The sequence below is a fragment of the Lepisma saccharinum genome, chromosome 1 (genome assembly GCF_977018435.1).
Source record: "Lepisma saccharinum chromosome 1, izLepSacc3.1, whole genome shotgun sequence".
In the NCBI taxonomy this organism is placed as follows: domain Eukaryota; kingdom Metazoa; phylum Arthropoda; class Insecta; order Zygentoma; family Lepismatidae; genus Lepisma; species Lepisma saccharinum.
In genome coordinates, this window is record NC_139229.1 from 155,026,739 (window position 1) to 155,048,587 (window position 21,849).

The 21,849-nt window shown below is 38.7% G+C and overlaps 1 protein-coding gene across 1 annotated transcript in view; it reads left to right on the forward strand.

Annotated features, from left to right (window-relative positions):
• Positions 1-17,101, forward strand: part of LOC146002889 (integrin alpha-PS3-like) — a 102,440-nt gene extending 85,339 nt beyond the window's left edge. Inside the window, exons 18-23 of the mRNA XM_083140969.1 lie at positions 10,933-11,046; positions 11,942-12,257; positions 12,407-12,503; positions 14,237-14,369; positions 15,647-15,706; positions 16,130-17,101. Coding sequence (XP_082997095.1) covers positions 10,933-11,046; positions 11,942-12,257; positions 12,407-12,503; positions 14,237-14,369; positions 15,647-15,706; positions 16,130-16,174 — 765 coding nt within the window. The 3' untranslated portion in view covers positions 16,175-17,101. The remainder of the gene's footprint in view (positions 1-10,932; positions 11,047-11,941; positions 12,258-12,406; positions 12,504-14,236; positions 14,370-15,646; positions 15,707-16,129) is intronic.
• The last annotated feature ends 4,748 nt before the right edge of the window (positions 17,102-21,849 follow it).

A 21,849-nucleotide genomic window follows, 5' to 3' on the forward strand; every position in this document is an offset into this window, starting at 1 on the left:
AAACGCACCTTCGAGAAGGGGTTCACAAAAAATTGGAGCACAGAACTTTTTACGGTGGTTCGAGTTTTACCCGGAAACCGACACACGTATATAATAAAAGATAGTAGCGGCGAGATTTTGAAAGGAAGATTTTACGAAGAGGAACTCTCTAAAACAAAACATCCCGACACGTACCTCATCGAGAAAGTATTGCGTAGGAAAGGTGACAAACTGTTTGTCAAATGGCTGGGACTTCCGGAAAAGAGTTGGATCGACGCGAACGAAGTGATCTTGTGAGTACGTGGAACGTGGTGAAGCGTCTACCGGATTCGGAAAATCAAACGAAAAAAAAAACGGTGAGTTGCTTCCCGACAGCATCCGCTGTCTAATCGTAGGTCCTTCTGAGTGTGGGAAAACGACACTGCTCGTGGACAATTTTCTCCTCGCACCGAATTGGTTAGATTGGAAGAACAGGCACCTGTACGTGTTCTCGAAAAGTTTGGAGCAATCCAAATACCAGCAACTGATGAAACTGTACGATGGTCTGGATATTGCAACGTTCTCTTCGGAAATAAAACCCCTCGACGATTGCCGTGAAAATTCAGTCGTTGTGTTCGACGACGTCATCCTGGAAAATCAAAATGAAATTCGCAACTTTTTCACGCAAGGTCGTCACAAAGGAATGGATTGCTTTTACCTAGCTCAAACGTTTTCCAAAATTCCAAAACAGTTAGTACGCGACAACGCTAATTTCACATGTTTGTTTCGTCAAGATCACACCAACCTCAAGCACGCGTACGATGACTACGTAGGCGGAGACATGAACTACAATCAATTTTCGGAATGCTGCTCCCACTGTTGGAACAGTGACGATTTCGGATTCGCGACGATCGACATGACGAGGAAACCCAACGACGGAAAATACAGAAACAAAATCAACGACTTTCTAAACGTTGCAACGTTGTGAGAAACGACGTGTATAAATAACGCTATGACGAAACGAAAAATCGAAGACGAAAATCTCAAGTTGCGAAACTACCTCGCGAAACGTTTCAAAGGTTGGAAATCCGAGAATCGCGGATTCTACGAAGAGAAGAAACGTCAAGATCAACCTGTGATCGATGCCATCAGCAATCTAGGTAAAGAAATTAAAGGCGTCACAGAACAAAATAAAAATTTGATCAACGAACTCGTACCACTTGCAGCTAAAAGTTACACCGTACCCACGCCTATTTCGAGCATTCCTTCAACGCCGTTCGAACTAAGGGACGTACCGGCACGACATCGAGCCATAGGTAGCACGCCGTCGTCTTTGGATAAGATCGAGTTGGGACCTTTGGCACGAGACTACCTGAGCACGGGCAAGTTCGACAAGGATGAAGTGTTCGGATTGTATCCCACCATGGAAACCAATGAAGGCGGCGGTGTGGTATGGAAGATTGGGAAATCGAAGGTGACCTTCGAAGGCAACGACATTAAAGTTAATTTAGGCGATAAGAATAGCTGGAACAGGTATCCGGGTACGGTGGGACTGTGGGAACTCGTTGCCAAAAAGCAGCCGAAAGATTACACCGACGAAGATTACCAGAGTTACAAGGAAATTTTGATCATGACGGATGCCTTGTACCAGAACAATGACGCCACGCAGAATAGGGTGAAATCGAGCAGCGGTGAAAAGTACAGGAATCTCATCAAACCGATATGGAACCAGGTCAAAACAGGCAGCGGCGTCAAACTCTACAACACCCTACCCAAAGAATTCGTTTGGGTGGACGACGTGCGCAAGCTCATAGACAGGTTGTTGGTTATTGCAGGAGAGGAGAATGCAGGCAATCGTAATTTCTACAACGAGAAGGTTGGCATCGTGGACATGATCAGCACAAAACTTTCCAACTTCATCGTAAACGACGACAAGGGCATAGGGTACCTCATTAAAATCATCAACACGCTGCCTCCGAGATTCTGGAACGTGGCCGAAGGAAAGGGTCTCGTGAACGACATCATCAACAAGTTACCTTTCGAGATGCATTTACCTGGCTACCAGTACTGCGGACCAGGTACCAAACTCGAGAAAAGATTGGAGAGAGGAGACAAGGGTGTGAATCTGTTGGACGCCGCATGCAAAGATCACGACATCGCTTACAACACCACTCGCTCCGATCTGGATGCACGTCACGAAGCAGACAGAAAGTTAGAGCACGCAGCTTTCGAAAGATTCGTTAGCAGAGACGCTTCGCTGGGAGAAAGAGTTGCAGCACTGGGCACCACCATCGCCATGAACACGAAACAAAAACTTGGATGGGGTATATAAATAACATACAGTAAAAAAAAAAAACCATCATGTCTGGTATAACCGTCTTGCCACACGAACTGCTGTGTAAAATATTCAAACATGCAGTAAACGGAGATTGTGAGGATATAAGAAAATTTTTGATCATAGCGAGATCAACGCCGGAATTTCGCATCCCTTGTGAAATGGCTGTTAAGGATTATCTTCGGGAAATTAGTGGCATGAGGTGCGGCGATCTCGACACTCTTTTTTCGGTCGCAGGGGAAAAATTAAACAATAGGTTAGATGAACTGCACGAGGCGAGGCTGGGGAGAAGACGATTCACAGATGATTGGCATAAGTCGAAACAAGAGACGGAAGATATCATCACGCACATTATCGCATTTTCCGAAGCACAAACTTTCTTCCTCTAACACAGACAAAAAAAAATCTTCGATACAAAAATCTCGTGAAAAAAAAATATATAAAATAACACACATCGTGAAAAAAAATAATCTTCAGTGTATATAAATAACACACATTGTGAAAAAATTAAATTTCTCTAACACACACACTGAAAATTTCTCTTCAATATGACGACTGAAAAAATGAGTGACTTTCAAGCATTAAAACAAATGCTAAATTTGACAGTAGAGTATGTAAAAATTCAGGAATTGGAAGTGGACAAACCTTACACGATAACTTCCGGTTCAATTGTTTCTACCCAGTATGGTCCCAAGGCACGTCTGTTGCTCAACGCACAATACAGTCTATTTTTACCAGATCGATACGCTAACATGTTATCCGACGAGAAGCTAGCTATTTTAATCGAGAACAAAACTCAAATCGTGTACAAGGGTACAAAAGAACTTCTTGGTAAAAAAACAAAGCACGTAATAGAATTTGTGTAACAGTTCTGCGCGCAGTATATCCTTGAAAAAAAATTATACGGACCAAAAAAAAATCTCAGAACATTTATATATAAATAACATACCAAAAAAAAATTACACAAAGCAAAAAAAAATCTCAGAACATATATATAAATAACATACCGTGAAGATAACATATAGAGCATCAACATGAAGCCCAAAGGTGTCGTGTACCAGATACCATACTCCAATCTGAAAAATCTAGGTGCCCTCGATGGGTTACTCACCAAGAAACAACGTGAGAAGAAACGTTCTTGCTTGACGAAAGGACACGGAATGAAATTACTTCTCAGCACACCTCAATTGAGACGCTTGCAGCGTTCGCGGAAACAGCAAAAAATCGGAGGTTTCATATTCAGCATCCCGGCCATCCTGGCAGCATTGGGGGCCGTTGGAAGTTTGGCCGGCGGAAGCGCCGCCATCGCGAAAACCGTCATCGACTCGAAGAAGAACAAGGCGGAACTGGAAGAACAAAAACGTCACAATCTGGCTATGGAGAAGAAGGGGAAAGGTATAACCAAAAAGCAAAAAAGCAACCTCGATGCTTTGAAAAAATATAAAAAAAAGAAGAAGCCCTGTCCAACTTCGATATTGAATCTCTAATCGAACTGTTGGGAATAAGAAACTTCAGGGGTGTTTTCATGTCCGATTCTCTACCCTCTGCTGTGAAGAAAAAAGAGTATGGCGTGGTCAACCTGGACAGTTACAAAAATCGTGGTACACATTGGATATGCTACCTCAAAATTGACGATGACAAAGCATTTGTTTTCGATTCATTCGGTGGCACACCGCCTGCCAGGTTGGTGAAGTATCTCAGTGTTGCCAACCTCTACTACAATGACAAACGCATCCAGGGTTTCACCGATGTTAACTGCGGCCACCTATGCCTTTCTGTTCTCGCATACATGTCTAAAATAAATAACCCGTCGGTGGAACATTTTCAGAAAGCATTGTGGAATCTTAAACACGATGGGCGTGTTCCATCTCACGAGCGAATCTTCGATCCTGAAACTCACGCTGCACGACGACATCGTCTATCCTAAATCCGTAGCTCTCCGTGCATTCTACAGCATGTACCTCATACCTAACGTCACGCTGCACAATAATAAAATTAGTGTCGGAAGCGAACACATCGTCGTCACGCCAGGCCAATACAATATTTCCACTTTGCAAGCTCACTTACCCAAAGGCACGTACCTTTCTCAAAATTCGGTCACGCACAGAGTGGAAATCCTATCCGCGATGGAGACCGTGAACCTGGGCACCATGGGAGAACTTTTAGGTTTCGAGAACGACACCAAACTCGAAGCTGGCATCAAACATACGGCAACCAACATTCCTAAATTTCTAGCCATAGAAACTCTAAACGTTCACTGCAACGTGGCGGAAGGCATGATCACTAAATCTTCGGACGGATTGTTAGGAAGTCACAAGCAGACAGGAATCATAGCCACATTCAAACCCAGCTCCGAATTCATGGAACCGATCATCTACACGCCCTCTTCGCCGATCTATTTTCCAGTATGTCGCAACCGCATAGACGACATAGAGTTGGTGGTGACGAACGAGAAAGGAGAGGTGGTGGATTTTGCAGGTGCCACTACGACGGCCATCGTGGAGATCAACGTATAATAAATAACATGCATAGTAAAAAATGGAGCAAATCGAAAGTTACGAATTGCAATCTTTTCCTCCGAACCGTCGCACGTTCGCCAATCTCAACGAAGCAAACAGGGAGATCGAATACGACGTGGACGTAGGGGACGGGTTTGTTCATCCTCACAGAGCGGACCTCTACCTTCAATTCGACGTGGTGAAGAAAGAAAGCGGAGACGCATTTCCACCCAATGCAAATTTGATACTCGTGGACAACTTCGTGCCTCACCTGTTCTCGCAGGTGGAGGTGAGGAAACACAACACCGTCATCGACAGAATCGATTATCCAGGTATCACGTCGACGGCAGTGGGAACATTGAAATTATCCAAAACAGACGCGGCATACTACCAGGCGGGAGGATTCGAAGCGGGGACGAAAATATCAACAAGAAGTCACACGGTGCTCTTTCCCATGCGTCTGCTGCCGGGATTCTTCTCCGACTACAAAGAGATCATGTGGAAGGGAGGATTGCGCGTCACGTTTCGAAGAGCGGCCAACGACAACGGCGCACTGATGCGATACACCAACTTGAACGCCGACGGCACGCCGATAGCCAACACATTACCCGAAGCAGCCAAGTGCGTCATCCGAAGCATGGAATTGAGAATGCCGATCGTGGAATACGAAACAAACTACGCCCTCAAGTACAAAGCGGAGATCTTGAAGAATCCGCAGGTGCCGATTCACTTTCACGGTTACCAGTGCGTGCAGAAGATGGCATCGGGAAGTCACATGGAATTCGACGTGACAACTCAGTTCAACAACATACAGTTCGACATGCCAGATTTCGTCGTAGTGTTCTTTCAAACCGGGCGCAATAACAACCAGGAAAAAGATTCCAGCAAGTTCGACGACTGCAAGATCAAGAACGTTTATCTCAAAAATGGACGCAACGAAGTCTTCCCGCGCGAGAATTACAACCTCGACATGACCAAAAACGATTATCTCAAACTTTACGAAGCTTACACCTCTTTCAAACGCGTGACCGAGGGAAGCATGGACATGTACTACACGCCCAGCGAATTCAAAACCCGCAGACCGATGTTCGTCATCAACACATCTAAGAGAAAGCAGGTGGTGGTCAACGATCGAACCAACATCAAGGTCGTCTGCGAGTTCCACGACGCGCTGCCCGATGATACCGTGTGCAGCGTTATCCTGATTGCAGAGAAGTCTTTCGCGTACGACGTGAAGAACGAGAGGGTTACAGAGCAGTTTTAACAGGTTTAACATGTTTTTCTTGCACAAATAATAAGAGGCGCCAGCGCGCGCGTGTGTATATGGCACATCGCCCCCAAAAAAAAAATAGGTTTACAAAAAAATCACGATATACAAACATTGGTGTCCCCGGGACTTGGAAAATTACGATAAGATGCATTCATCCTTCAAGAATGTGAGAGAGTGCATTATTTACTCATCACGCTGTGCCAGCACAACAAATAAATGCGCGAAACATGGAGAGAAAATAAGTTTTTATTTTTTTTTATTTTTTGAGGTTTTGGTGATCGCCAAATGAGTAAAATAAATTTTTGATGTTTTGGTGCTGTTTTCTTGAGTCACAATACAAAAATAATAAGAGGCGCCAGCGCGTGCACGTGTGTGTGTGGCACATCGTTCCCGAGAGAGGTTTACAAAAGTCACGATATAGTGTCCCCGGGACTTGGAAGATTACGATAAAGTGCATTCGTACTTTAAAAATGAGAAAATGCATTATTTACTCATCACGCTGTGTCAGCGCAACGAATAAATACGCGAAACATAATCTACCGATAGGCGCGCGCGCGCGTGTGTGGCACATCGTTCCCGAGAGAGGTTTACAAAAACCGTGTCCGGATTGGCACTCGAAGTCGCGTCCAAGTCGTCCGAATCTGTCACTTTTCCCGCCAGGTGTCAGCCCGAACTTCACCCACCGCGCTCTGGGGCGCAAACAAACATGACAATAATTTCCACCTAACTACCCACATTAAAAATATAACACGCTATTTCATTATTTATGTTTTCTGCATTCAGTATTATCGATAAAATATTAAAATATAACTGAATTTTATATCTTCTAATCAGTAAATGTTGTCTGTACAAAATAAAAGTTAGAATATGGCTGCCAAGCGCAGCGTCACAGCGAGTTCAAGCGTGCATCTGTCGCCCTCCGACTCCACGTCTACCGCAAATTCAGACAACAGAGATTGGCTGAGTCCCGGATGGAACAGCGCTCTAGGTGACATCTGCTGCTGATTCGGACGGCCACTTCTATTAGTCAGTGTTGTCAACTTCTATTTGTAGGTTAGCTTCGCCTGTAAAATATCACATGATGAAATATTCTTCAGGTAAGTTGGCAACATTAAACCGCAATTGATGTTACCAGTGTTGTTAACTTCTATTTGTAGGTTAGCTTTGCCTGTAAAATATCACATGGTGAAATATTCTTCAGGTGAGTTGGCAACATTGAACCGCAATTGATGTTACCAGTGTTGTCAACTTCTATTTGTAGGTTAGCTTCGCCTGTAAAATATCACATGGTGAAATATTCTTGAGGTGAGTTGGCAACACTGAACCGCAATTGATGGCACTCAACCCGTGCACCTCCACTAGTCAATATTGCCAACTCCCATTCGTAGGTTAGCTTCGCCTGTAAAAATAACATGTGATGAAATATTCTTGGGGTGAGTTGGCAACACTGATCGCCAATTGATGTTGGTGAACCCGGCTACCTCCACTAATCAGTGTTGCCAACTCCCATTGGTAGGTTAGCTTCGCTTGTAAAATATCACATGGTGAAATATTCTTGGGGTGAGTTGGCAACACTGCAAGAAAGCCTCAAGCGTTGCCAACTTCTTGCTTGAGGTTAGGTTATACCCAAAAACAAAAACCTTGGTGATTTTTTCGAGTGAGGAGTTGGCAACACTCTCGGTTAACTCGTCCTCCTCTCTCACTCTTCCTTCCTCTCTCCTTTTTTGTAATAGGGTAAAAAATAGCTTAAAAAGTGATGTCAGAGCTTTTTCTGGCCATTTTTTCTTTCATTGTAGGTTAGTTTAGTGCGTAAAACGTCGTAAAATAAAAAGTAGGTCAAAGGACGTCGCCAGAACGTAGGGTTCCACCTACTACTGTAGGTTAGCTTCGCCTGTAAAATATCACATGGTGAAATATTCTTGAGGTGAGTTGGCAACACTGATCGCCAATTGATGTTGCCAGTGTTGCCAACTCCCATTCGTAGGTTAGCTTCGCCTGTAAAATATCACATGGTGAAATATTCTTGGGGTGAGCTGGCAACACTGCAAGAAAATGAGGCTCATGCCTTACGAGAGAAATCCATTAAGGCGAGCCTCACCGAGCCTCATTTTCGGTCCTTGAACCGGGGACACTGTACTACTAACCGCCTTTTTACATTCTTCATCATACCAATCTTCATTTTTTTCATATGCTTTGGTTCCTAAAACCTGATTAGCAGTACTATCTATGATGTTTCTTAAATTATCCCACTCGACTTCTACATCATCTTCTTCTCCTGCTTCATCGAGTTTTGTTTGTATTTCTTGTCTGTATGTATTTTGTATAGAAGATTTCTTCAATTTTTCTATGTTCCATTTCTTAGTTTTCTTGTATATTCCATCATTAACCATGCTAATCCTTTGTCTTATTTTAGTTCTAACAAGATAGTGATCTGTATCACAACTAGGTCCTCTATATGTTTTGACATCAATTATTAATGTAGCTCTCCTCTTATTGATCAGTACATGATCAATTTGATTACATCGTTGTTCACCGGGTATTTTCCAAGTCCCTTTGTGGATTTTTTTATGCTTAAATCTAGTGCTACTGATATCAAGGTTTTGTAATTGTGCTAGTTGTATCAGCCTTTCTCCATTGCCACTTGTTTCTTTGTGTAGGGAAAATCTGCCTGATACTCCACTGCTGCTGGATTCATTACCTATTCTTGCATTAAAATCCCCCAGTAGAATTAATGCATCATGTTTTGGTACTCTGTCACATACATCTGACAGTTCACTATAGAAATGTTCAATATCTTCTTTGTTTGTGTCTTCAGTTGGTGCATATATACATATAAAGGTCATATTGTTGAATTTTCCTTTTATTCTTAATTTACATATTCGGTCATTTATTGGTTCAAATCCGAGTATACATTTCCTCGCATTTCCAGTAACTAAAAAACCTGTGCCATTCCTTCCTTTAATTGTTGGATGCCCACTATACATAAGAGAGAATTCTTTCTTTTTGATCCATCCATCCCCATTCCATCTTATCTCTTGTAATGCTGTTATTTGCATGTTATATTTTATTAATTCATCTGCAATTTCATTCATTTTGCCTGGTTGAAGCATGGTACAGACATTCCAGGTTGCCACATTAAAATCCACATTCCTTAGCCTTTTACATTGCGTGGGTCGTCTCTTATAGATCCGTCCGGCTTTGCTTGTCTGAGAGTTCGTAGCGGGAGGTTGTTTTACGGGGTAAGGGTGCTGGCCTTACGCCCAACCCCCAACCTGGAGGACCAGGGATTTGTATTCGAGGTTCCTACCCCTAGGAAGACTGGCTTCACCACGCCTAAGGGCTCTTCCTACCCCTTGGTTTTCTGTCAGGGTTTTCCTTCCCTTAGCTTTAGAGATCCCTCTCTTACCTGCAAGGCAGCAGGGGCAGTGCTTATTTAATGGCGGCACTTACTCGCCATGTCTCGGTGTCGTCGCTGGATTTTTGTGGTTTTTAAATGAGAGTTATCCTGCCAGAAATAACTCTCTCCACATCCTGTTGACACTGACGCTCCTTGTCCGCAACTGCTTATTTGTCGCAGCTAGCCTACATATCTGTAGGCCGTTCCCCTATCCGCAACCTGGGGATGCGCTCGGCAGCATAGAGCTCTGCTCCTGGGAATGTTGCCCAGTACCGAGATTATGAGCATCAGGAGGGGGATATTGAACCAGTCCCCCCTCCCCACAATTAGCATAGTTTATAACAAGTTCCAAAATAGCAGAAAATTTGTTATTTTTATTGTTAATAACAGAAATAGAATTCATCTAGTTAGTATTCGAACAAAATAACCAAAGAAAAGCTGTGCTAGATTGAAAAAATTGAGTGTACAATATAAGAACCAGGTTATGTTTTTCATACTTTACCATTTAATACAAAGAATAAATGGTTTCACAGTTTTCAAAAATTCCAAAAATTAAGTTTTATGTGAGAGGTAAAACAACATAAACTTTGACTAAAATTTTCCTCTACCTTTTGAAGCTTTTTCTTAAAAGTATCTTAAATTTTACAGCAAAATATAATATGTGCATTTGAGTTCACTAGTTGTATGAACTATGAAATGTAAAAAGACAATGAAACACAGTTGTACTGCATATTCACTCATCTGGTTGATCGAGCGGGAAAGTCTTTTTAAGGATAATAATAATAATAATAATAATAATTATTATTATTATTATTATTATTATTATTATTATTATTATTATTATTACTTTGGAATAAAATTGGTTCATTTTTTAGATTTAATTATTATTGTACAATAATAATAATCATTATTATTATTGTTGTTTTTTCATTTTAATTTGATTAATGGTCTGAGCCCTCTTAAAAATTTCTGGCGATTACTGTGATGTGATGACTGTGGGAGTTACTATGAGTTTTCTTTTTAAGAGGCATGTTTCCATATTATTAGATAAGGTGCAGTTAGGAATGGACATTCAAATCCAAATTCTAGTTCCTAGATTAATATCTGAATCTTTATTATCCGAATTCATCAGGAACCAATAACCAAATATTCAAAGCTTTAGATCCACCCATCCCTGACTACTTCAAATAGCCAATGTGCTGATGGGTCCATAATCTTAAAAAGTTAAAATCAATCAAATTCAAATAACAATTATACCATGACTCATCATGTAACTAAAACGAACACCACATATTTAGTTGGAAGAATTAACTTGTCAACATGTGAATTGTCTTTTGAATAGTTCGTAACTACAATGGTTTTATTACCTGCAATGCACTTTCTATTTAATAATACCTTTTTCCTTAGTGTGCATTTTCCATTTTTATACATGTGTTATTTTTATACGTATACAAGATCAAAATATATTTTGCAGGTGCGGAATTATGGACCTAGTTCTGTTGACAAAGTGAAGCTTGAGTTTAAATTACCAACCAAAATTAAAACTTCTCATGGGGATGCTCAGTTTCTTAGTATTTATGCACCAAAGGTTTGTAACACATAATTAATTTTATCTTATGGATTCTTCACAGATGATTATTGTAGAATAGAGGTTTGCAGAAAATTTTCCCATAACTATTTTTAACTGCATACAGTCATAAACTTTGTTTGTCATGTTAATAAAGATACAGAACACCATTTACCAGTGATGTGCTTCACTTCAGAGCATGTTACTTTCATATTCTTTATACAATCTATTCTTGACTACATCATTCAATTTGTAGTAATTTATGACAAGAAACATCGCCAAACACTGATTCCTTTTTAAATAATAAAATAGTCCCCCTAATATTCTGATGTTTCCCTTTGAAAATTATATCAATGTACTGTAAGCTGAAAAGTCCCGTTCCGTGGCCACACAGTCTAAGACGTCAGGCTTTGGGCTCAGACTACAGGACGTGAGCAGGTTCAAGTCGCATGGGGGGAAGCGTAACAACTTTTCTCCTGAGATTTCGACCTGTGTATGGGACTGGTGGTCACCCACCATTGTGAGGAAATTGGGGAGCTATGAATGAATGGCGTAACCCAGGTATGAAACCCCACAACAACAACTAGGTGTTTGTCGTGTTGACCACAGCATGAGCCTGATGCCTTAGACCACACAGCCATGGTGCGGGACATATGTACAATGAAATCAGACACCTATATATGAATGAAAACTGGTTGATATGGAAGCTGTTGCACACAATTTCCAGTTCAAATTATAGTTTTTGGAAGGCTTGACAACATAGAATGCTGAATACCTGTATGTTTGCAGTGAAAGGAGAGTAACAACGATATCTTCTTTCATTTTTCATTTTTGTTTGTTTTTGTTAATTTTTCAATCATTAATATACATAGTCTCTTTAACCACTATAGTGTTTGCTGTATTCATATTCTTTCAGGTTGAACTGAATGCACAACCAATTATATGCAACTCAGATGAACAATATTATTCCAGTATTGTTGCTGAAAAAGGAACAGCTGATATCCCTACATCTGGGATGCCTACACATCTTAAGAAGAGAAGCGTGGATGTAGTGATTGATTCAGCATTAGCTTCTGCGATGGTTCAGTTGCCATTGAACAGAACATTGTTTCTCAACTGTTCAATGCCAGATGTGCATTGTGTAACAGTGATATGCATTGCAGGATCTTTCCAGAGCAGTCAGATTCACGCCACTGTCAACTTTCAACTGCAGGCAAACTTTCGTCAGATAGGTATGTATGTATTTGCTTTTCTGGCCACTGGGACTAAAATTTTGATTGTTCAACTACCTAAATGCATGTCTCTGCAAGCATTGCAGTTAACACCATTGCAGAAATTATAATATTTCTTGGATTTATGTAATAAATTTTCTTAATTTCAGAACCATTGCTTGGTAAGAAGGATATATTAGTGATTTCATCCTCTCTCAGTGCCAGCATCGAAGATAGACCACTTCCTGAAGAACCACAGAATAATAGGTAAATATTTCAAATTTCAATTGTACGTAATATTTATTAACCCTCATTGGTGTATCAGAATACATATTAGCAAAAGCTGGAGGTCCATGCAACTACTGTTACACACAATAACTTTTCTGCCCTGTTTTTACCATCCACATGTTCATTCTGAAGGCCGTTCGAACCTCTGCCTCCTATCCACCTTTGCCATTAGAAAAATATTTTTATTAGTTTATAATAATAATAATAATATATGTCATTATTGTTATTAATTCTAGCCGGCCCCTGTGGCAGACTGGTTAGCACATCACGCTACGATGCCAGGGGTCCCGGGTTCGAATCCTGGCCTGGGCATGGATATTTATGAGTGTCCATTCGTCAATTTAATCATATCATCACTCATCTCCATCTTCGCAAAATTAGCCAAAAGTAGCAGAAGAAGCGAAGTAAAATAAAGCAAATCAAATCAAAATGTTATTAATTCTATTATTATTCGATGTTATATCAAAGGCCCAACCTTCCTCCCTCCCTCCTACAAAAATTTCTGGCAAGCCAATGTCCACACATACTAGCACACTCTTGTGCACATGATATAATTTCCTCTGATAATAGCTAGATTCTTCCTGAAAAATACAGTGTATTGAACATAATTCAGAGGCATGGCTTTTAATGAGACAGCTGTGTGGCTAGGTACTTAAATAAATATTGTTAAATTAAACAAATATTGTTAAAATGTATGCACATTCAGAGTACTAAACGATAATGTTGAATTTTACAACTTTAGGTGTAAATTTATAGGTGCTAATTTTACTATTAAAATTACTTTGAATTATTGGATACAATGCATATCTCAACTTTTTATTTTTCTACTCGCGTTGTTTGTACATTTATCTTGAGTTGCAAATTTTCCACAAACATCTTTATAATTGTAGGGTGTTCAGGAAAGGCACAAGTCACAAACTGCGATCTTATGTTGCTTTCATTTAAGTTGCACTGAATCAATTAAATAAACTATTATATGTATAATTTTATATTGGGCATACATAAAGAATCTAATCAGAGATTATGCAACACACATATCATGTCTATAATGTTTGCTATTGAAAGAATAAACAAATAACTGTCTGCTGTAAAACTGGATTTTTTTACTTTATCACAAACAGCTTAGAATTTATTTATAAATACAATGTTAAATTCTCTCCTTCTGGTGTCATTCATGTGGTGATGGATTATAACCTGGTGCTCTCAACTCTGTGTAGTAACAACACCATGGGAGAGGAGGATTGTAGTGCACCCACCCTGCTTTCTCCATTCCCAGCAAGCAAGAAAAAATTGTAAATAAATTCTCTATCAGCTAAAATACCCATTTTTTTGTGTGGCATTTAGGAATATATATTAATTATTTATTAGGAATTAGGACTATATTTTAACGTTTCATTGTAGATTGCTAAGATACATTGTTGTAATGTCAGAATGAAATCTACAAGCCACATCTTTCAATTAACTTATTCTGCTGTCATAAGCAGCCGTAACTAGTTTTGGCTTATATCTTTTTACGACAAGTTTCCGGACCAGGGTTCCTTATCTCATATTGGTACTTGGGGCAGTCTCCATCCACCCTGCCAGTTTGATTCAAGGTTACGGAAACACCCTGTATGTACATAGATTGAAATCCTGAACAAGGATATTTTTATTGGCGTAGTGAGCAGCAGGTACAGTATATTTCTAATTCGTCTTTCTTGCTTCATTCACAGGCCTGATGTAATCACTCTGAGCACAGTGTTCTTTGGCAAAATGAAAGAACCTGAGGTAGATACTTGGGTGATTGCTGTGTCAGCTGCTGTAGGACTTCTTATTCTCCTATTTATTATCATGGGGTTAGTAAAGGTAAGTTCTTAAGAGGTCGACTGGACTTAGAGAAACCCCCAGAAACAACATTCTTAAATATCTATTGCTTTGATAAACAATTCTGAAATAGAAAATGGATCATTTTAGAATTCCTTGCAAAATATTCAGGGGAAATTTCAAGCATACAGTTTTGTCATAGGTGCAAGGGGCATGCTTGAGCATCCCTTGTTTAAGTGCTTTAAGCTCTGCACCGTTAATCCTATCTGAATAACTCACAGTAAAAAGTTCTCCCCTGTGCCCATATGGGAAATTGAGGTAGGACTTCCTCCACACATTCTCGATTTTGGTGGTGGTGTGATCAACACCACACTCTGCCAACCTTTACCCCCCCTCCCCCCCCAGCTATCCATTCATTAGAGACTGGGTGGGGACTCAGTCATTTTATGCAGGTGCATTGTCGGAAAAACTGTAGTTCTTCTGGGAATCAAACTCTCATTGGCTGGGAGAGGTCCTCCCAACTGGATCACCATGGTCCATAGTAGTAACTAAAATTAATCATGATAGAATGTTAGTATGTATATTGCAAAAAAATATTTGTTCACACAATTTAATGTGAGGATGGGGATAGACATATAAAAGAGCTCAGGTGTAGCCAAATTGTTAGAACACTTGCCCCTGGTGGGAGCAGTGTTGGATTCGATCCAAAGTAGAAACTCCAAAATTTCAGTATTGACCCAACATTATGGGGACAATACAGGAGCTACTTGAAACCAAGTTTGAAGGCCTGGGAATGATTATTATTTGTGAGTGTCCCTTTATCATTGTCATCTGTATCATTATGATTAGTCAAAAGTGAAATAAAAGGGACTTGAAATATGAAAAATACAAATACATATAAAAATCTGACCAGAATCCTCATTTTGTGAAACAAGTTTTGCATACTCATATGACATAGCCACAATTTATAGCTATTTAGCAATTCTAGTACAAATTGAACCCTGTATATCACTCAATTGTTCTACGTCATTATTAGTAAAACATATGTAATATTTGGTTAATAATTGTTATATTAATATGTTGTTCTATTACAGGCCCAATGTAAAAATGCTTTTGGTATAGTCTGAAATTTTTTTCAGATAAAAATTTACACATTACAAACAGTAATAAAAATGAAATTTAGATAATCAATGTTTACTTGTTTTGTACATGTTTCAGTTCCTTCTTACATAAATTTTTAAAATATTATAAATGAAGAAAGTTTCTAACATGTGACTGCTTGATTAAATTGTCATTTTTCTCATTACATTTTGTTGTAGATGGGGTTCTTCAGAAGAAGTAAGAAAGAAGAATTAGAAGCGCTCAAAATGAAGTCAAAGGTAGTGAAATATTGTTAAAAGAAAAACATTTCCTATCAAAGTTAGCCTATAATGTATTTCTCAGCATTATGAATATAAATATTCACTTAATTGACATTAATTGTAATAATCATCACAATATTTGTTTCACAATTAAATTTTATTTCAGTTAAACTTTAATTTTTCAACCATTAGAATTATGTCTCAATTTTTAATTTGAGGAGAATTTATAAATTTTGCCCAAAATGATTATAAATAAACTCTAATCAAAAAAAAATGTGTCCGCCGTAAATAATAAGTTTTCTATTAAAGCATACATGACATTTTTCTTAGGAATAGTGTGCTTGCCTTATATGCAGTTGTGTGTTGTAGTAAGAAGCATATGTTTTGTATTCATATTTTTCCTGATAGCAAAACCTGAAAAATTACTTCGTGTTCTTTTAGGCTGAAGAGGATTTTGGTCCAACCCTCCTCAACAATGAACACTGACATTTCCTTTATGAGGAAAGCAATTTGTGGATCTCGAAAAATTGTTGAAGTAACAAGTTTAAATCTAGTCATTTCTATCATCCTGTTATTTCTTCAAGACATCATCATCTTATGTGCGGCCAAAGTGTGTGTGTGTGGTTTCCAATTTTATCAGATTTATTTTTTAGTCTGCCTTTGACAAAAATAAATAATTAATTGATGACACAATCCACAACTTATGGAGATAAAAAATCCATTAACATTCTTGTATTGTGATTGAAGATGTGTAAATTATCTTGATTTAATGTGGGTTCATTGAAACAGGTGGACTGCTGTAGTGGAATATTTCAGAAGTTAGAATTCAAGTATTTATTATGTAATATAATTTTGATGTTTGTCATTAGCCACAAAGGGATCGAATGAAGAGACAAAAAGAAAGTCTGAGTGACATTTCATAACTACTCTGGAAAAAGTTCAATGGTATTCTTCATAAAAATGCAAACAAAGTATTATGGCTGATGGACAGCTCTGAAGTAAATCAGAAGTCTAAGAAGATCCCTAGTGTAATGACATTTATGAAAGACTGAGTTTCATTATATCTAAAATAATTTCATTTAAAATTTCATATGAAATCATGTTAAACAATATGTACAGAACTTATTTACTTCTCAGTGAAATCTACATTTTTTTTAGCAATAAAAGTTCCAGTAGGAATTATTGACCAGATTGCTCTTAGCAAAGTGAACATTAGGCATAGTGGGGCTCTTATATAATGTTAATTTCAACTTGAACAGATGCATATTAAAATGTTTAAAATATCTGACTTGCCTGGAAATATATTTTCAGGTAAAGTTACAAGTAATTTATATTGTATTGTGATTGATACTACAATGTAAAAATTGTAAGGATTTTTATATTTAATTTGTAAAAGAGCAAGCTCATAAATATTTTGACAATACCGTACATTTGATTTATTTTACAGCAGCATGCTGGAGGATTATCTCCTCTAGAACCCAATATCCCTAGGAAGATAGATTAATTTCTCCTGTAACACTATAATAGTTACATTTAATACTAAACTTATTCATCCTGTCAAATGTCATCAATGCAATCAACGACAACACATTTGACTATTATGAAACTGATAGAAACCTAGGTATTTGTTAACTGTTGACTAAACAAGAACACTGTAATTTAAATTTAATGGAAAAAGTTAATAAGCCTGGAAAATATATGCTGTTCCATTTCAAAGTTTTCCCATTTCATCAAACTCGCATTTAACCCTTACACAAGAAGATAGAGATGGCTGAAAATTTTTATAGAGAGATTGATAGATACAGGCCACCCCCCCCCCCCCTTCGAGCCATTAAATTTTTAAATGTAAACCTATAAAAAACTACAAAAATAACATCGACGATTTTTCAAACTTGTAAAAATTTCAATTTTGTCCTTGCGTAAATGAATGCTTTTGTTGTGTAGAGAGGCAGTCCCCAGAACTCTTCAGTATGCGATATTGAGTACTTTTAGTTTTATTATCATTGATGCAAGGCAGTGGTTGGAGGGACATGGTGGGCAGATGCCCCCCCCCCCTATATCCACTTTTGCTCCTGCACTATGGCCTCTTAAAGCTAAGCCTTGTCTACCCAGACCTGGTGGATGCACATAGTGGTTCAGATCCCACTTTAAACTGTAGGTCCAGTTCCAATTAGTTATATCTGTGCATAAAAGTGGACATAAAAAATCACTCAAACTTTTCTACTAAGAGATAGTAAATTGTCCTTGCCCCCCAGTTTTGACACCCAATCTCCGCTACTGGCTACCAGGTGAAAATGTGTATATATATATATATATATATATATATATATATATCTCTTTCTCTTTCTATCTCTCTCTCTCTCTCTCTTTCTCTCTCTTTCTCTTTCTCTCTTTCTCTCTTTCTCTCTTTCTCTCTCTCTCTCTCTTTCTCTCTCTCTCTCTTTCTCTCTCTCTCTCTTTCTCTCTCTCTCTCTCTCTCTCTCTCTCTCTCTTTCTCTCTCTCTTTTTTTTTTTTTCCCGGGAAACATGTATGGATACATATCTTCTGGATATTTGTGACAGTTATGGGAATATCCAGTAAACATCTATTTGAGATCCTCTGGATATCCATGTCTGTCTAGAGGATATCTAGGAAAGATTTGTTTTGGAAATTCTGTTTATAATTTTTGGATATATTTTGGACATTCTGTGGATCAATTTTGTATACATTTTTGGACATTCTGTGGGTCATTTTTGGACATGTTTTGGATATCAGTGCATGTTGGTTCGTGTAAACATGGATGTTTTTATTTGATTGTTGATATGGATATATTCTGGACTAGAATTAGACCAAATCTGAACATTATTCTGATATTTTCACATGTACTTTGGGCAGGCCCGCCCTTAGGGGTGTGCGACACGTGCCACCGCACAGGATCTCATGCTCCAAGGGGCCTCGCACTTTTCCAATATGTATATAATATTTTTGAATCTTTCATTTGCATTAATTTCATGTGCAAATGCCATCACATTAGAATAGAAGAAATAAAAGACAGGAGACCTACATTAGTGATAGATCCACATTTATACTGAGCTTACGCAGTGCAGAAGAAAGGTACCGAAGTTTCAAATGGGGTCTGCATGTCTGCTGTGAAAAGATTTTTGGAGAAGAAAAGTCCCGCCAGAACACAATTGAATTTCTTCTTTGCAACTCCAACCTCAGGGTGCGAAATCCTAGGGGGGACAGGGGGGAATTACCCCCACCAACAGCCTTGGCTTCAAAAATCCCCCTCACCAAAAATTTCCTGGGGGAGAGTGTTTGTTATAAAAACAAAAGGCGAGCAATTATCTTTTACTTCAAATATCCTTAACTAAGGATAGTATCGAAAACACACACAAAGTAGTGTGTTTGTGAGTGTTGCATACTTTCTCTTTCTCTCTCTCATTCAAGAGACCGTTTACAGATCTTACACCAATAACAAATGTGGTATTGATATAAAATATTCATAATAAAGGTAAAATAACAATGCAAGACAAATATAACTATAATAAGTAAATGGTAAATATTTGCTCTTCTAAAGGTAATACATGTAGTAACAGCACAGCGGAGAGGCCATCCTAACAGATTTTGACAATTGCCCAAAAGATAATTTGAATCGCCGGGTCAAAAGTAAGTGTTACCGTTAAACTTTGTGTAATGGTAAGTCCATTGGCAGAAAATGATTGATTTATTCTCAAACCAAAAATGCTGTTTTCCGTTTTTCTTGCAAGCTGTTCTCAACAGTTAAAATATATTTTACACTATATGGCTTAGGGATGGGCCGATATGAAATTTCAGCTGATACCGATAAAGTACTGACATTAAATTTACCGATAACCGATATTCTACTGATCCGATATAAAATTAGAAATGGTCCTTGAAGAACCTGAAAGTTTCATTGACCTCCTTAATAAATTGTTTCAATGTAACTGCAGTGCAAGAGAAGTTGCATATTTAGACATTTACTTTTTTAGAAATTAGGAGCATGGAGATTATCCATAAAAATTACAACAAAATGGCAGAATTTTGCAGATATTTATTGATATATCGGATCGGTAAAATAATCGGTAATTTTACCGATACACTGATATGCCTATATCGGCCGATACCGATAGAGTACTGATTTTATTCGGTCCCATCCCTAAAGTGGCGCAACATTTCTGTAGCTTTAGTCAGTCACGGCAAGTCTCCTGTTCATCTTGAATTCTTTAAAAAGTGGATTAATCAAAATATTAAATGCCGAATCTCGCCATTGGAAAAGTGCAGTATTGCGTTTGGTTGCAATAATCAAGTTTCTGACTGCGCTACATAATGTCTTCTTTTACGTGAAACATCAAACTTTTTGCAAAATAATTGTAATTTTCTCAATGAGCACATTAAGAGAACTATCAAAATTGTTTCCATTTTATGCAAGATAGCATTATACGAAAAAATATTTTTAAAAAAATTCCAAAAATATATCTAGACCTACAACGGTAAGATTATGAGGTCAAGTCTTCTAAACATTTCTTTCCTCATACTTCTTACATTTACGACAGATACATTTAATGATATAAAATTTAGTGTCGCATTTTTTAAGTTTTGCTGTGGTCGAGGCCTCTTTGTTCTTAATAGTATTGCAATAACTTAACATGTCACATTATTTATTTCATAGTTTGAGGATTTACATATGAATATATTGATTTTCAATTTCCTGTTGCTGCATAACAGGCACGTATCCAGGAATTCCTTTCGGGAGGGGCTCAACACCATTTTTTAAGGGGTATAGTAAGAACCTCACAATTGTATGTTCAAGACCAGTGGTGGCAATTGGGTTCCAAAATGGGGGGGAGGGGGCGGAAGGCGGTGCAAGGAAAGTTTACTTTCTCTTAGCAGACAAGGCTTAACAGTAAGAGGTCATAATGTTGAGGCAAGAAAATAAAAAATGGGGAGCAACTATCCCTTAAATCGTCGCCACTGTAAGGCTGTCATTTTAATCAGAATGTGAAATCGGAACATTTTTTACCACTCGACTCCTCTGTTTCCATGCATTAACATTGTGTGCCGAAACCATCTCGGTATGTGTGTTTGTCCATTTCTTCTCATCTGGCATAAAAACATCTATGGTGTCTTTGAGTGTTTTTACGAAGCTGTTACACATGCAAGGGATGGACAATCCACTCGACAACGCGAGATTCAAATTGTGGGCTGCGAACTGGACGCAGACAATTCTCGAGTATTTCTCTCTGATTCTAGCCTGAACACCACTAACTTGTCTTGTCCTCCCATGTTTGTAGCTCTTATAAAAGCCGAAACCCACCAAATTGTTCAGATTCAGGCCTTAGCACTCACAAGTGTTCAAAAATGCCTGTCACAGCATATATATCGGCACGAAACAAAGGAAGTCTACTCGAATACAGGTGGATCACGAACCAATTAATGCACAATGAAAACCCTTCCGTTCCCAACATATCTAATGTTTCGTTTCTCAGTATGATCAAATGCTTACTCATTTATCTCCAGTGACGTGTCCAAGGGAGGGTTGGTGAAGTCATAACCCCATTTGACCCAGTATTCCTTTTTAAAAAAAAAAAAGAAAAAAGAAAGAGGAACGTCAAAGACAGGAAAAAAATGGCAAAATCAGGACTGACCACCAAAAATAGTATAGTTTTTATCATTCCGTATTGGAGATTGAAGTAAGATGCGTTCTTCCTGCAGTTTTGGATATGATCCTTTAGGGTGCTGTCGTCTGCCTGCCTTCACGCCTAACCTTAACGAGGCCCTAATTTTCTATCTTGTGACTTGGATTTTCAAGACTTAGGAAGGTTTCAGACTGAAGGGACACGCAATACATGTCAATTGGAATGGGCCAATCAACAGCAACGTTTCACACTGTAGCGACACAAAAGGCCGCACAAACCTAATTTCGACTTGTGAAATCCTCAGGCGACACAGTGTGAAATGTCCCTTATTAGGCCACTGTCAGTCACCTCAACCGGTGGGAATGCTCCTCAGTTTTCTTCTCTCTCTCCTATTTTTCTGTGGTTGTTCACTATACAGGCAACACCTTACGATTTGATATACACAGGATATGTACTATGTAGACATTTTAACGAAAAATCGGTTGAAGTCTAGGATGGCTAGGTGGCTCAGTTGGAAGAGC